The 13,664-nt window shown below is 36.8% G+C and overlaps 3 protein-coding genes across 5 annotated transcripts in view; 2 read left to right on the top strand and 1 right to left on the bottom strand.

Moving 5' to 3' along the window:
• Positions 1 to 1,004, top strand: part of LOC116168454 (calcium-transporting ATPase sarcoplasmic/endoplasmic reticulum type) — a 32,672-nt gene extending 31,668 nt beyond the window's left edge. Inside the window, exon 11 of one of the 2 annotated variants that reach the window (XM_031484299.1) lies at positions 281 to 1,004. In XM_031484299.1, coding sequence (XP_031340159.1) covers positions 281 to 312 — 32 coding nt within the window. In that variant the 3' untranslated portion in view covers positions 313 to 1,004. Of the gene's footprint in view, positions 1 to 38; positions 217 to 280 lie in introns of those variants that run through there. The other variant, XM_031484300.1, reaches the window with a different exon arrangement.
• A 3,086-nt stretch (positions 1,005 to 4,090) lies between these two features.
• On the bottom strand, positions 4,091 to 6,279 carry LOC116167942. Its single transcript, XM_031483565.1, has 7 exons — positions 6,077 to 6,279; positions 5,875 to 6,031; positions 5,650 to 5,825; positions 5,367 to 5,602; positions 4,908 to 5,320; positions 4,778 to 4,853; positions 4,091 to 4,218 (listed from the first exon to the last, which is right to left on the bottom strand). The coding sequence occupies exons 1-7, from the start codon at positions 6,277 to 6,279 to the stop codon at positions 4,091 to 4,093; spliced, it is 1,389 nt and encodes a 462-aa protein (XP_031339425.1).
• Positions 6,280 to 8,994: 2,715 nt separating this feature from the next.
• LOC116168537 (carboxypeptidase D-like) lies at positions 8,995 to 12,698 on the top strand. 2 transcript variants are annotated; one of them, XM_031484437.1, is made up of 8 exons: positions 8,995 to 9,392; positions 9,440 to 9,570; positions 9,618 to 9,942; positions 11,342 to 11,419; positions 11,538 to 11,711; positions 11,760 to 11,878; positions 11,921 to 12,100; positions 12,147 to 12,698. In XM_031484437.1, the coding sequence occupies exons 1-8, from the start codon at positions 9,224 to 9,226 to the stop codon at positions 12,495 to 12,497; spliced, it is 1,527 nt and encodes a 508-aa protein (XP_031340297.1). In that variant the 5' UTR covers positions 8,995 to 9,223; the 3' UTR covers positions 12,498 to 12,698. The 2 variants fall into 2 exon arrangements, with proteins under 2 accessions (XP_031340297.1, XP_031340298.1); XM_031484438.1 differs by lacking the exon at positions 11,342 to 11,419 and having other exon boundaries at positions 9,006 to 9,392.
• The last annotated feature ends 966 nt before the right edge of the window (positions 12,699 to 13,664 follow it).

Genomic DNA, 13,664 nt, shown 5'->3' with positions numbered 1-13,664 from the left:
ATATGAATTTTAATCTGAGATTGTTTTGTTTTTCACAGTAACTCCAGTGCACTATAGAGAATAACGCCGTTGTATGACACGGTATAAGCCAATACTGAAGTACAAGCAGATGTGCAACCTGAAGATACCTACAAATAACAGTCAACCAGTTTTATAACAGTTTTCGATACATTTCTACTAACAAAGAAGTTGATTTTGTTTTCTAATACATTAGAATCTAGAAGCTTTGAGCACTAGAGATTCCTAGCCGACTGGGTTTTGCATTTATTTTTTGTTGCAGTTGGAGAAGAGGTTACTGATAGGTGGGAATAAATTTTCAACTTTATGCAGCATCTAACTCTTTTAACTATTCTGCATCAGATTTCCCATCATACAGAGCTTAATTTTCTATCTTTATAAGTTACTAGCCACTTGTAATTATATAAAACTTATTCTTTTATATAATTACAACTTGTAAATAGAAATACCAAAGTAAGTATAGAGGCTAAAATTTTTCAAAAAATTTTTTCGTATATTTTTTTGATCGCTTATTTTGCTGTTTCCATTCAATAGTTTAGAGATGTGTTGTTTTATTTCCTATTTGTCTCCCTTCCTCTCCTTCCATAAAAAAAGACCTGTGATTAAGTAATATTATGAATGACGAACTTGACAATGTAAAATCAACCCTACGTTGAGGTCAGCTCTGAACGGGCTTCAGGTATTTCCAACTAACAAAGAGGAAATAGCCTCGTCATTAAGTTCTGAGTGTTATCACAATACGTCTATTCATTTAGTTTTTAGAAACTTTTACACTTGCCACATGTGTGAAGTGGTATTTACATGTCATTATTAATATTTGTTATGCATAAAAATATGATATAGTTCGAGCTGGTCTCGACTGAAATGCGGTATATTAATATCAGAATACTGATGTACAGATTGTATCTATTTATTACACATCATTTTGTACACACAAAAATTTGTGTAAATAAAGGTTGCGACTGAGTAGTCGTTATATATAAGTTTCTGTATTGTCTTATTCTTTTTTTTTGAATAGGTCTATTGAAAACTTTTCAGGAACCTTCAATTTCTAGAGATTTACTACAATGGTTAGGTAGGTGTATTCAATGTATACTTAATATCCATATGCCTATTTTTGGCTCAAATTTTGCATTTATATTTGTACTGTGAACTTGATATAGTGAAGCACAAAATAATCTACCTTTTACCACAGATTGTTGATATCTCTGGTATTACTGATCGGATTCTTCAACAATTTGTCATTGTATTAAATAGTTTTTTAAACATTTAACTAGTATTGTGGCAACGCGCCGCTGCGTATCCGGCACCTAAACTAAAACGTGCTGCACTCTCATTGGTCAAAACTACTAACCGATGAGAGCGTGGCGTCCCTACCCTGAAAACCTTTAAAATCAGAGCTCCGCAACTGCTGCTTCGAGGGCGCTTCAAGAAACCTCGTCAGAAGACCCGCACAACCGCGCTAACTCGCCTGCCGCGTGCATTTTGGCTACCATATTGTAAATACCATGCGTTCAAAAAAGAGTTGCTGCCGAGTCACCTTTGGAATTTTTATTGACATGGCAAATCACATTTAACTTGAACTTCCAGAGGCGACTCGACGTCATTCCTTTTTTAATCGCCCGTTATTTTATCTAGCGTCGCACGCTACTGGTGAGTCGACTTGGATGATGGCTGCAACGTAAAACCCTGTAAAACCATCCTTTTCAGTACGAACACAGAGCATACAGTTGCATAAGAAAACAAGAACGAGAGCCACGTTCCGGTTTCGGCCAGGTAACCTATGATTGATACGGAACCGTTCTGGAAGAACAACCCCACCTGTGGTTCCACCAACTGGAGGCGGTTGTACACCCATCGACAATGATATATATTAAGACAGATACTTCGCACTGAAAAAGGGATGATGGCCTGCTTCACGGAGAGCGAGCAAAAACTTCTGATGGAAATTGAACTGGGCAACCTCAAACTGTCCCAATTACTTTTACAACTTTGTAACTTAGGAGGTCCACCCATCGGGGGCGCTACAAATACTGAGAATAGAGTCGGTCCCAGAACGCTACCTTGAGGAACACCATAATGTACTTCGGTTGCATATGATACACCATTGTTTATTTTTATCATTTGAGTTCGATTTGTCAATAGTTTATTCCATTTTGGTTTTTGTGTATTTTTTTAGTATTATTTCGTTTATTACGGAAATTCAACGTTCACTCAATGCATGAATAAGGCCCCAAAATTTTGGAAATTTTTGGATTCATTTTATTGATTTGTTGAAAATATAAAAATTAAATTAATTTACCTACACTTCTTTTATTTATTCTAGACATTCAAAACGTCCAATGACACACCCACTATCAAGTGCACATGATGCATTTTATTTCATTCTTGGAATTTATCCATTATTCTTTCTGGTTTTCTTTCTAATAAGTATGAACATTCAAAATGCGCAGCGTTTCAAAGTGCACATCACGATGCACAAAAGGATGCCATTTTCTTTCCTTCAGTAACGAAGCACCCGTTTTCAAGAATTATATCAGAATTAATGAACGCACCATATCTATACATTGATACTAATGGGAGAAGGTAAAAGTAATTGCTTTGATTTCTAGCGTTGTGGGTTAGCCAACGATAAGAAAAACCATCTGCCGAACATAATTGTGAAGTTTCTTATTGCTCCTGGTGGAGATATGTAAATTATTTTTGTAACGTCCGATAGCCCTCGGCGTGAACAAGTAGGGGAAAATTTAGTATTTTAGGTACTACCGCCCAAATTTACCCGCAAGATCCCTGGAGTTTTCCGTTTGTTCCGTATGTCTAGCCGTGGCTTCCGAAACCGATCCAAAACCGACGGCCGTCCTTAACCAGCAGCAAGGATCGACAAAGTCCTGGTGGCGCTCGAGATGCTGTACCTTTCCGCCAAGGCTATCGCACCGCTCCGTCCACTATCGCAGTTGAGTTGCGTAAAATCAAACTTAATAACATTGTGATTTGTTTTATGTAATTTTTCCACTGATTAAAAATTAATTTTTTCCAACTTATTGCATTGTTCATTTTTAGGAAAGTGCGCGTACTTCCCGGCTACTTAATTTTTATCTTCCTAGCGCGATCACCGTTTTTGGACATGATAAAATTTCATCAAATGTCAAAGTTTTAGATCATTTTAAGTAACTTTTAAAGAATTAAATTTTTTTCCGTCTGTATATATGTGCGTACGTTGGAAATTTTCCGAGGTAACGGCTCCACGGATTTTGTGCAAATTTTGTATATGTATATTAGGCATACTGAAGCGAAAAATAACCAGCCACATTTTTTTTTAAATGTTGGAGCGCCACAATTACATCGAATTTTTTTTTCCTAACGGCAACCTAAAATTTTTATTAAGTTATTCGAAAGACCTTATTTTTCTGTGTACAACCTACAAAAATTGTGCCAGGTTGTATTACAAAAAAACAGAAAAACATTTCAAAGTTAAAAAACAAAAAAATTACTTTCGTTAAAAATTTGCGAGTGTATAGGCATTATAAATTATGTAAAACTATCAAAAACTTTTTTTTAATATCTAAGTTTTTAGCGCCGTGACATAACACACCTTTTTTTTCAACTAACAAGGGAATATTTTTATTAAATATTCGAAAGACTTTCTTTTTTGTGTACAACCAAATTAGGTGATGTTTTATTATAAAAAAAGTGGAGAAAAAAAATTATCTAGAGGCTTAGTGCACGTTTATTATTTAGGATGAGCGATTACAGAAGTTCGCTCGGTGCCTTTTGGGGTTTTTTTAAAAGAAAAAAATGTTCTTTATGTAATGGTTTTGTTCGTCTGCCCGTCTGTTCCTCGCCTAATTCCAAAACGGTGTGAGACAGCGATGTCAAACTTTCGCCAATCGATTTTTATGAGTTCAACTATTGAATATGAGCCGGATCAAAAGTTTGGTTCCCGAATACGAACTGAGTGGGAAAAAATGTCCCTACTGAAATTCGCTAAAAAACGTATAAGTACAAATTCTTCCCTGAGAGTGATTTGTATTAATTACCTACATATGTTACAATTTGTAATAGAGAGCCTTAATTAATGCTTTAAAGATGTGTCTTGAATTTTATGGATTGTTTCTACCAATTTGCGATTATCGCTTTCCAGTTGCTTTATTGATGCTTTATTAATTATCAGTTGTTTCCTCATGTCAGCGACGGGGTCACCTGCAAATAAATGTCACTGTTAGAGTATAGCAAGTGGTAAAAGCTCAAGCACATTTCAGGATTCGGCACTATCCTACTACCCCAATTTTAAATGTGAACTGTGATGCGAGTTCGGGTAATTTTTAAATGCATTGATAAACCTAATTTTGGGAAGTAACATCGGATTTACATTTATTTGTATGTGAATTGAGGTTTTACTTATGTGCATAGGTATACACGGACGGATGGACGGAAATTACGCATAAAAGTTTTCAATGTACCTCTACTAAATATAACACATCATTTAGCTAATACTTTTTCCCAAAATGGCATGATGCTCACCATATTTATTTTATATATATTTTTACTGGGAAAACAAATTCTTCTAATAAAATCTGTCCTTCCGGTTAATTGGAAATAATACCCTTAGGGTTTATCCGTTTATCTAGCCTAAGCTCCAAAACAAAGTGGAGGGCACTCGATGGATTAAAAACATTCACAACTTTATTGGTACCTATAATATTTATTTTTAATTTAACCACCCTGAAAATATTGCACGCAATGAATTATAGGTACGCACCCGTAATTTCCGGCAGAGTTTGTCTAAGTGCTTTGGTCCTCTTATTCTGATTGATCCTTCTTTGATCAATAAAATCCTACAAAAATGTAGGGTATCAAACTACGGCAGTATTACTAGTATGTATACAAACCGCAACTCTGTCAGCTAAATTTTCCAAATTATGCGACCTTTTCTCAATTTGCAAATTAATCTTTTGTAATTTTTCGAAGGTGAATCGACACGCAATGTTAATTTCAACAATAGAACGTTTAAAATCCTCGAGTTTATCGCACGAGTCCAATTCAGCCCTAAGGGTTTTGTTCTCTGAATCCGTCTTTGCCAACATTTTCTTGCAAGAATTGATTTCTTCACTTAGATTAGCATTCTCTAGCTTGACAGATTTCAAGCTGGTTTTTAAAAGTTCGCAGTTAGTAGCACTCAGGGCTAGATCCGACGCTTGCGTCGAGACATGCTGTTCGCAAAATGCCAGTTCGTGCTCCAGCTGTGTATTACTCTGCCGAAGATCATTGATCGTTTTTGACAAAGAGTTATTTTTGAGCGTTTCTAAGGACAGTTTTTTAAGTAGACGTTAATGAGCTGTTGCAGGTACCATTCTTGGCCACGGTCTTGGACTGTTGTAGAGATTTATTAGTTTGCCTAATTATCTCTACCGAGTGTTTGTATTTGGTGTTTTTTGAGTCAAGTTTCGTACGCATTTTGATATTTTCGGCTTGCAGTGTCTCCAAGTGGCTCATTTGTGTCCGTATTTCTTCGATGATCGCTTGTGATACTTGTGTTAAACATCCATATTGAGACCTATCGTATATATCTTCTTTGAGAGTTTGCCTGGAGCAAAATAATACTAGTGACGGTCTTAAAATACTCAAAATTACCTTAACGCACTAAGAAGTGTACACCTTTTGTAATCCTGTAATTCATCCATTATGGATCTGACGCAAGTTATTGATACAGCACAGTTTTTGCAAGAAATTGGTTCAACTGGCGTTTGGGAATAGCGATCACACGACAGGGATGAGCTCGCATCAAATGAGGGCGGGTCAAATTTCGACTGTAATCAATTTTTTGAGCTTAACGACTGGTCAAAAAGCTCTACCCACCGTTTCTACAGATTTTAAACCTTCAAGTTTCTGCCACAGCAGTTTGCTCGCTCCTCCAAGTGATAAACTACTTGGCGCTTCCATGCTTTTGAATGGCGGCTGCTGGCATCTTTTATCCTCCAAAAACTTTGCCATTAAATTCACCATCAAATATAATCTTAAACTATAGCTTTATTTTCGAACTTATTGGACTGACACGTACTTATCGACAATGTATTCTAACAGTTTCAAATACTGATTGTCTCCTACCACTTTCGTGTCGATTTCTGTACATTTCTTTGTGGGAAATAACCACGATTTCAGTTGAAACTCGGGCAAATAACGCAAGAGTTGTAGATTGATTCCGTTTATACTTTTCAGGTCGTGCTTTAATGACAGTAGTAATATATTATTGACAGGATTCATTTCGAAAGCTAAACTTATGACTGTGTGGGCTCTTTAACGACAAAATTAATTCATTATTGCAATTATAATCGGGAAGTAGCTCGTTGCATACGATTTTGCACAACGAGTAAGGCAAGTATGCGCACTTTGTCCAACAGGACCCTTTACGGTTCGGGGGTGCGCAATTATGTGGTAGGAATTTTAGAAAAACCATGTGTAGAATTTCAGAATGTCCTTTCCAGAGCTATAGGCGAATCGGAAACTTTCCTTGAGAGCCGTGTAACCTATACCAGTTACCAGTTACCTACGAGTAGATAGTGTGACTATACAGGGGTGTTATTTTTTTTATTCAATCGGATTCAGCTCAGCTCGGATTCTTTCCCGCTAAATGCCATACATCTAGTCAGTCATGCATTTTTAGGGAAACTTTTCGAAAGAAAAAAAATTCCCCCTATGTTATGTTTTGTCTGTCTGTTCATCTGTTCCTCGTCAGAGCTGGGTAGTATTCGATTTTGTAAATACTTTTTAGTATTCAAATCCTTTAAAGTTTAAAGTATTCAAACACTTTGTAATTAAATACTTTTATGGAAGCAGTATTTGTATTTGTAACTCAAATACTTTCACAAATATTTAGTATTCGAGTACTTCGGAAAGTATTTGGATACTTCGTAAAGTTTTCGAATACTTCGCAAGGTATTTGAATACTTTGAGAAGTATTCGAATATTTCGCGTAGTATTTGAATACTTAACTTCCCAATCAAAAGGTTATAGACTAGAAACCAATTTCGAAAGAAAATTCAAATGGCTGTAACTTTTGAACTAGTAGCCCAATCTTGGAACTGTTTGAAATTATGGATTCTACAGGCCACATTCTATAAGAAAATTTTTTTTCCGGGTCGATCTGAGACAATTTTTTTTTTCGGGGCTCAAAAAAAGGCAGTGTATAACCTTCCCTTTTTACCAAAAATCGACTGCACCAAAATTTCTCGGGAAAACACTTTTTCTTATTAATTTTGGTGCGTAGAATCCAAAACAATTCGTGCTTTTTCGATTAGACCTCTCAATATAAAGTTATGTACAAAAAACAAATTTCGAAAAAAAATTCAAAGGGCTGTAACTTCTAGTAGCACAATCTTCAAATTGTTTGAAATTATGGATTCTACGGGCCAAATTCTATAAGAAAATGTTTTTTCCCGGTCGATCTCAGACATTTTTTTTCCGGCCTCAAAAAAGGCAGTACTTTTAAATTATTCAAATATTTGAGAACAATATGTTTAGGGAAAGTTTCCATTGTCACAAAATCAAATATAAAAATCCGATACAACTGAATACCGAACGATCCTGGAGTGAAACTTTTTGATTCGATAGTCTACGTAACTTAAAAACAATAGGGACCTTTCTTATATCCTTAAGACCATGTGTACCAATTTTCAAAGCGATGACACGTTTCTAAACAAACTATCATGCACACGGACAAACGGATGGTCAAAAATGGATCTGTTCCAAAATCGCTAGGATTAATTTCAGAAAGGCGTATGTATCATGTGCACGACCAAAGATCGGTGTAGTATGATCTTTGGCACGACGTACGATCGCTTTGAAAACTGGTACACGTATTCTTAAGGATATAACTGGTATATGAAAGGTCCTGGTAGGTACATACCTCCTATATAATAATATAATAATAATATTACGCTTTTATTCCCCTTAAATTTGTATATAACAATAGAAATATAAAAAAAGCTAACCCCATACAAAGTATAACTTGATTTTTAAGTAGTATTAAGACTTTTATCTAGTATACTATTTTAAATTTTTAATGTATTTGAGTGACAAGTATTTGAATACTTTTTACTGTATTCGAATACTTTTCAAAGTATTCGAATACTTTTTATAGTATTCGAATACCTTTGATAGTATTAGAATACTTTTGAAAGTATTTGAATACATTCTAAAGTATTTGAATACTTTTGAATGTATCTGTATCTAGTATTCGCTTGTGCTGGACGTAAAAGTATTTAGTATTCTAAATACCTTTGATTTGTGTAAAGTATTTACTATTTAGTATTCAAATACTTTTTGAAAGTATTCTGCCCAGCTCTGTTCCTCGTTTAACTCGAGAACGAAAAGAGACAGCTATATCAAACCTTCCATGAATCGATTTCTACGAGTTCAAGGAATATGAATATGAGCCGGATTAAAAGTCTGGTTTTCGAAAGCTGAGTGGTAGAAAATTTCCCCTACTGAAAATCGTATGCCATTCTTCGTATCTTGTTTCTATGTGCTACTGCGTAAATCCGCCACAGTATAGGCGTCGCTGATGCAAATAAAAGAGTGCACGTATTTCATTTTTTTACATTAAAGAGTCATTTAAACGGGCATTTATCTGCCATCTAAATTTGTAAAGAAGCACCGGAGAAACATCGCGAGAGCTAAACGGAAAAAAATGCAAAATTCGGTAATTTGTTATTTAAATGGGAGAGCATGCGGGCTGTACTCTAAGTAGGTTAAGCGAACTGTTTCAAGGATAATCTAAAATTAGTTAAAAAAGGGGCAACTTTTTAAACTTGTCGGGTTTGGAATGTAGATGTGGTGTCCTAAAAAATCAGAGTCCGAGACTTTTCCTCGCCTGGAAACGGCGGTATAACGTCAAGCAAAATTATTCACAGAAATATCGAAGGATATCAGAAAACATCCGCCGTGGTTTGGAATCCGGTGTATATTTAATCAGCGCTGTGGATACCTTACTGATAAAAGATTGGTATAAACATGTAACGTTTTTCTTATTTTTATAAATAAGTTTATTGTGTTGGATGGGGCGAAAAGCAAGGCTGTCCTTCGGTTTTCTGTTTTCATCGTTTCGTAGAAGGGGAAGCTCCCAACAGGAGCCAAGCGCGAAAGCTCATTCATACAGCGAAAAGCTTTCGTAGTAACTTGTTGTTCGGCATTGGTGCCTGGTGTGAAAATGCGAATCTATTTGTGCGCCTTTATAACTGTATTTACACTAAACGGGCTTTTTACCTTGGATTTCAGTTATCATAAATACGAGGAATTGACGAACATTTTAAAAAAATTCTCCCAATCATATCCCAAACTCTCTCCATCGCTGAAATCCATTGGTAACTCCAAAGAAGGTAAGTTCCTTTGGGGCGTTAAACAGTGTTGCAACCGGACATTTCAGGAAGAAGACTTTGGGTGCTTGAACTAACCGCTGTAAATAGATCAGCGGTAGGTGTTCCAAATGTGAAACTAATTGGAAATATACACGGAAATGAGGCCGTTGGAAGAGAACTTTTGTTGCATTTAATTGAGGTAATTGGAACAAAACTAAATTCGGTTGATATCTCCCGACGTTGTAGTACTTGGGGGAGAATTACGAATCCGATCCAACGGTGACGTGGATTATGAAAAATACCAGAATTTACATATTACCAAGCATGAATCCCGATGGATTTGAAAAGGCGAGTGAAGGCATGTGCGTCGGCGAACATGGGAGATGTAATGTGCGAAATATGGATCTGAACAGGAATTTTCCCGATTTTTACGTCGAAAATATGTATCCAACGCAGCCGGAGTCCGACGCAATTCAGCGATGGATGGATAAAATTCCGTTCATCTTGTCGGCTAGCCTGCATGGTGGTGCGCTGGTGGCCAATTATCCTTTTGATACCGTCAAGGAGTTGAGTAAGTTTGAAATTATTCAAGTTTATATACATGATATGATGTCATTGTGGTCAAAACAAACCACCAACAAACGAATTGGAATTTGGTAGCTTTGTTGTTGGTGCTCACACCTATATTATTCATTTTACATAAATTATACAATTTTGCACGGCAATAAAGTTAGAATGGAAAAGTGCCTTTCCCCCTCCCAAAAAAAATAGCGTGCTTGTTAGGATATATTGCTCAGAGAGCATATCAACATGCCAAAATGAAGCTTTTTGTTGATGTTGTATGAATAAAATCTTGCCGTGGTATTGTAGGTCCCCTCTGGGGATCAAAACGATTATTTTAAAGCCATTCTGGATTATACCTATAATCCAGCATTGCTGTTAGGTACAGGTACATTTAGTCCAGGCAATAAAGAACATATGAGGACCTTAGCTTGCAAAATTAATGTTAGTTCTGGAAATAGGCTTACTTTCTGCATTTTGGATTGCTGAATCCAAATTTTTCACTTCCCACCAAAAATTCTCCTAAACAATTCAATTGTTCTTTTCACTGGTCCACTTGAGGTCGTCTGCTACTTCCACTACGCCCTTTCATGTCCTTTTTATTTCTTCTTACTCTTTCATCTTTCCACGCTATGTTCCTCCGCGTTTCTTTTCCACTTCTTTTGCAAGTCTTTAACATTTCTTTCTTGTCACAACCACCACATTCAACAATAAATTACTTGTTGTACCTACTGCAAATCAGGCATTTTCATAATTGGCACAAATGAAAATTACCCCACTAGAGAATGGAATGAGTTATCAAATGGCGTATCACACGACCCATTTTTTGATGGGGGTAAGAGAAGAGGAAATATAATTGTTATCTATATTTTATTGTTAATTTTCCTTGTTAAAATAAGATGTCAACTTAAAATGCTTCCCTTTAAACAAATTTTTAATTGGAATCCCCTGCAGTATAATACACCAAAAATGCATAGGTACCTATAAATTTACATTCCGACTCAGATCTCCAAAGAGGGCATAGAATGTAAGAAGGCAAAATAATACTCTAAAATTTTACTCTAAAAACACTGTCCTGGTAGAAGACAGCCCTAGGTCTTAGATAAAAGGTATAGGACCTCGAGACCCTTCGAGTTCTAATTCATTCGTGTTCGCCCCTGCAATCCAGCCTTGACTATTGGAAGATATGGTCTCTTTTGAGGAATACTGCTGCCTCAATTTCCTGATTAAATTAAAGTTAGCATTTTTTGTTATCTCTTTTGACAGTTTGTTGCGTATAAAAGAAGACCTTTGTATATTCACGATGCCACAAAACCGCAATGCATGCCTTTTAAAAACCAAAACTTTAGATTACGTTTCCTTTGTCTTTGTATGTGACTAATAATTGCTGTTCACTAATAACGTTTTAGAATGGGAGAAATTGTTGCGGGAATTATCTGAGACAGATGATCCACTGGAGCAAGAAAGATTAAGATACCTTTACATAGGTATGCATTTACAGTTCTTCAGCATGGTGTCGGTATTGCCCTTTTAGTTTAGCATGGCTATTATGTTAGCAACGCTTACACGCTGCCGCGAGATGCTCATCATCGTTTTTGATTACAGCGTCATTGCCCACGAATCCGCCATCCATTTCGGCCGATGACGACGTCTTCGTAGACTTGGCGAAAGTTTACGCGAATCGACATCCCAAGATGCATTTGGGCTTAGCCTGTCCCGATGGTGGGAAAAACTTCACGGGGGGAATCACCAATGGAGCCGCGTGGTACCCATTTCAAGGTAGATGCGTGGAAAACTACGCGAAGGATATGTAAAAATTGTTTTTAGGCGGAATGCAAGATTTTAATTATTTCAAACATGGATGCATGGAGTTGACTTTGGAAATATCGTGCTGCAAATATCCATCTGCCAAAGAGTTGCCTCACTTATGGGAAGATAATAGAGAAGTAAGTGCCAAACTTAGAAACTACCATAACAATAATTTCCAGGCGCTGATAGAATACATAACACAAGCACACCGAGGAGTACGTGGCACTATTTACGATAGCCGAAACCAAAAACCGATAGCAAAGGCACGTTTGAAAGTTATCGGAAGGGAAATGACGTTTAATTCATCAAAACTGGGAGAATTCTGGAGAATCTTGTTACCGGGGAAGTACAGACTGGAGGTGGGTATTTGACGTCCTTTAATTCCAATTCAAAAAATTCTTTTAGATCACCGCCACCGGCTATCACTCCAACATTGTGCCGTTCGAAGTTATTGATCACAAAAACGCTCTTCCACAACCAACCGTCCTATCCATTCCATTGTACCATTCTTCGCTACCGAAACCGACGCCTCCACCTACAAAACCGACAACCCTGTTTCCTCCGCACTTTTTCACGTCGACGCATCCCCTCTTGCCCGCGCAAGATATAAAAAATTACAGCAAGGACATTCGAAGTCAAAATATTTACGATGATCCCGTAACGCTTCCAAGGCGAAACAGTATTAATTCAGTCAGTATGACTATTGCGAATGCATGGGTGATATACACCCTTGTTATACTAATGGTTATGTCTTGATATTATTAACGTCTAAGTAAGCCTGTAAATTTCGTGTACATAGCAATGTAAATATTTTTTTCAATCCAAAGATTTTAGCACTAAGTCTATGTAAGTGATTAAGCCTGTGTCGTTAGGTATAAGTATGTAACTGACGTATAATTTGCCAGTTTTTCTAATTTGTATGACTTGTGATGTGATTATTAGACTAATTAGTACCTATTGGTAATCTTTGAATTGCTCTGGAATGTGGACTTTGTAGGTACCTATATTACTTTATAATATCTTTAGCAAGGAGTTTCAATAATCAATAGATCTTAGGGTTCCAGCCTACGCAGGGTGGTACTTCGCAAAAGAAAAACAACCGCTCAGACAAGTGTTGTGTAACGCTTACCATACTTCCGTACATTTCATCCCTTACTGCTAGGGCCGCTGCCTCCGAATTTTTTAATCTGGGTAATTGGGCAAGTGAGAGGCTTTCCGTTCCTAACTTTGGAACGAATAATTATCACAATCGCTTTATAAACATAAAAGTTGTGAAGGAAAGGTCCACATTGAAGACTTTTTTAGCCCCATTTTCAGAGTTGCCACTTTTCCTTGCCTAGGAATGGCCAAGCGGTTTTCTTCAAATTCTTACAAGTGCCTCCAGGATTTTCTAATGCTTTTCTAGAGCATTCCTGTATCTTACCGGAACTGGTGGGGTTAATTCCGTACCTAACCCTCTAGGCCCTAGGTCCCTTTCTAAGCCTTTTCCAAGCTTTTTGTGGACTTTATAAAGCTAGACGATACTGGAAGGCTGTTGCAGTACCGTAATCTAGGAACCCGAGAGCTCTTAAGCTCTGAAAGTGCACTAACATAATCAGAAACATTAGACCGCTCTGTAAAGGCCCCAAAGGTCAATGCTCTTTGAAGGTACTCCATGAAACGCGTTTAAAAGGCGATTTCTCGAACTGACGGTTTATTAGGGCCTTTGTAAAGTTTTAAAGAGACTTTTAAACGATTGTTTAACTGAGCATACGAAGATTTTTATTTTCTCTTGATTCTATAAGCTCCCCCATATCCACTGGAATATGTCCATAGTTTTCTTGCCTTTCCAAAGTCACTTTGAACCAATTGTGTGTTAATAAGAGTCTTTCCAAAGTAATAAAAAGCGCCAAGTTTTGACATTCGAAGGTACAAAAATGACTA

Source organism: Photinus pyralis, unplaced genomic scaffold (assembly GCF_008802855.1).
Source record: "Photinus pyralis isolate 1611_PpyrPB1 unplaced genomic scaffold, Ppyr1.3 Ppyr1.4_LG4, whole genome shotgun sequence".
NCBI lineage: Eukaryota > Metazoa > Arthropoda > Insecta > Coleoptera > Lampyridae > Photinus > Photinus pyralis.
This window is presented reverse-complemented; position numbering and strand designations above follow the sequence as displayed.

Bases quoted from the DNA above. Each gene is read 5' to 3' on its own strand.
- LOC116167942 (XM_031483565.1), bottom strand. From the start codon at position 6,279: ATGAATCCTGTCAATAATATATTACTACTGTCATTAAAGCACGACCTG. The intron at 6,032-6,076 runs GTACGTGTCAGT...CTATAGTTTAAG, and splicing joins TTAGAATACATTGTCGATAA to ATTATATTTGATGGTGAATT. The intron at 4,219-4,777 runs GTGCGTACCTAT...ATTTATTTGCAG, and splicing joins AACTCTGCCGGAAATTACGG to GTGACCCCGTCGCTGACATG.
- LOC116168537 (XM_031484437.1), top strand. From the start codon at position 9,224: ATGCGAATCTATTTGTGCGCCTTTATAACTGTATTTACACTAAACGGG. The intron at 9,393-9,439 runs GTAAGTTCCTTT...CGGACATTTCAG, and splicing joins CATTGGTAACTCCAAAGAAG to GAAGAAGACTTTGGGTGCTT. The intron at 9,943-11,341 runs GTAAGTTTGAAA...ATAACGTTTTAG, and splicing joins TGATACCGTCAAGGAGTTGA to AATGGGAGAAATTGTTGCGG.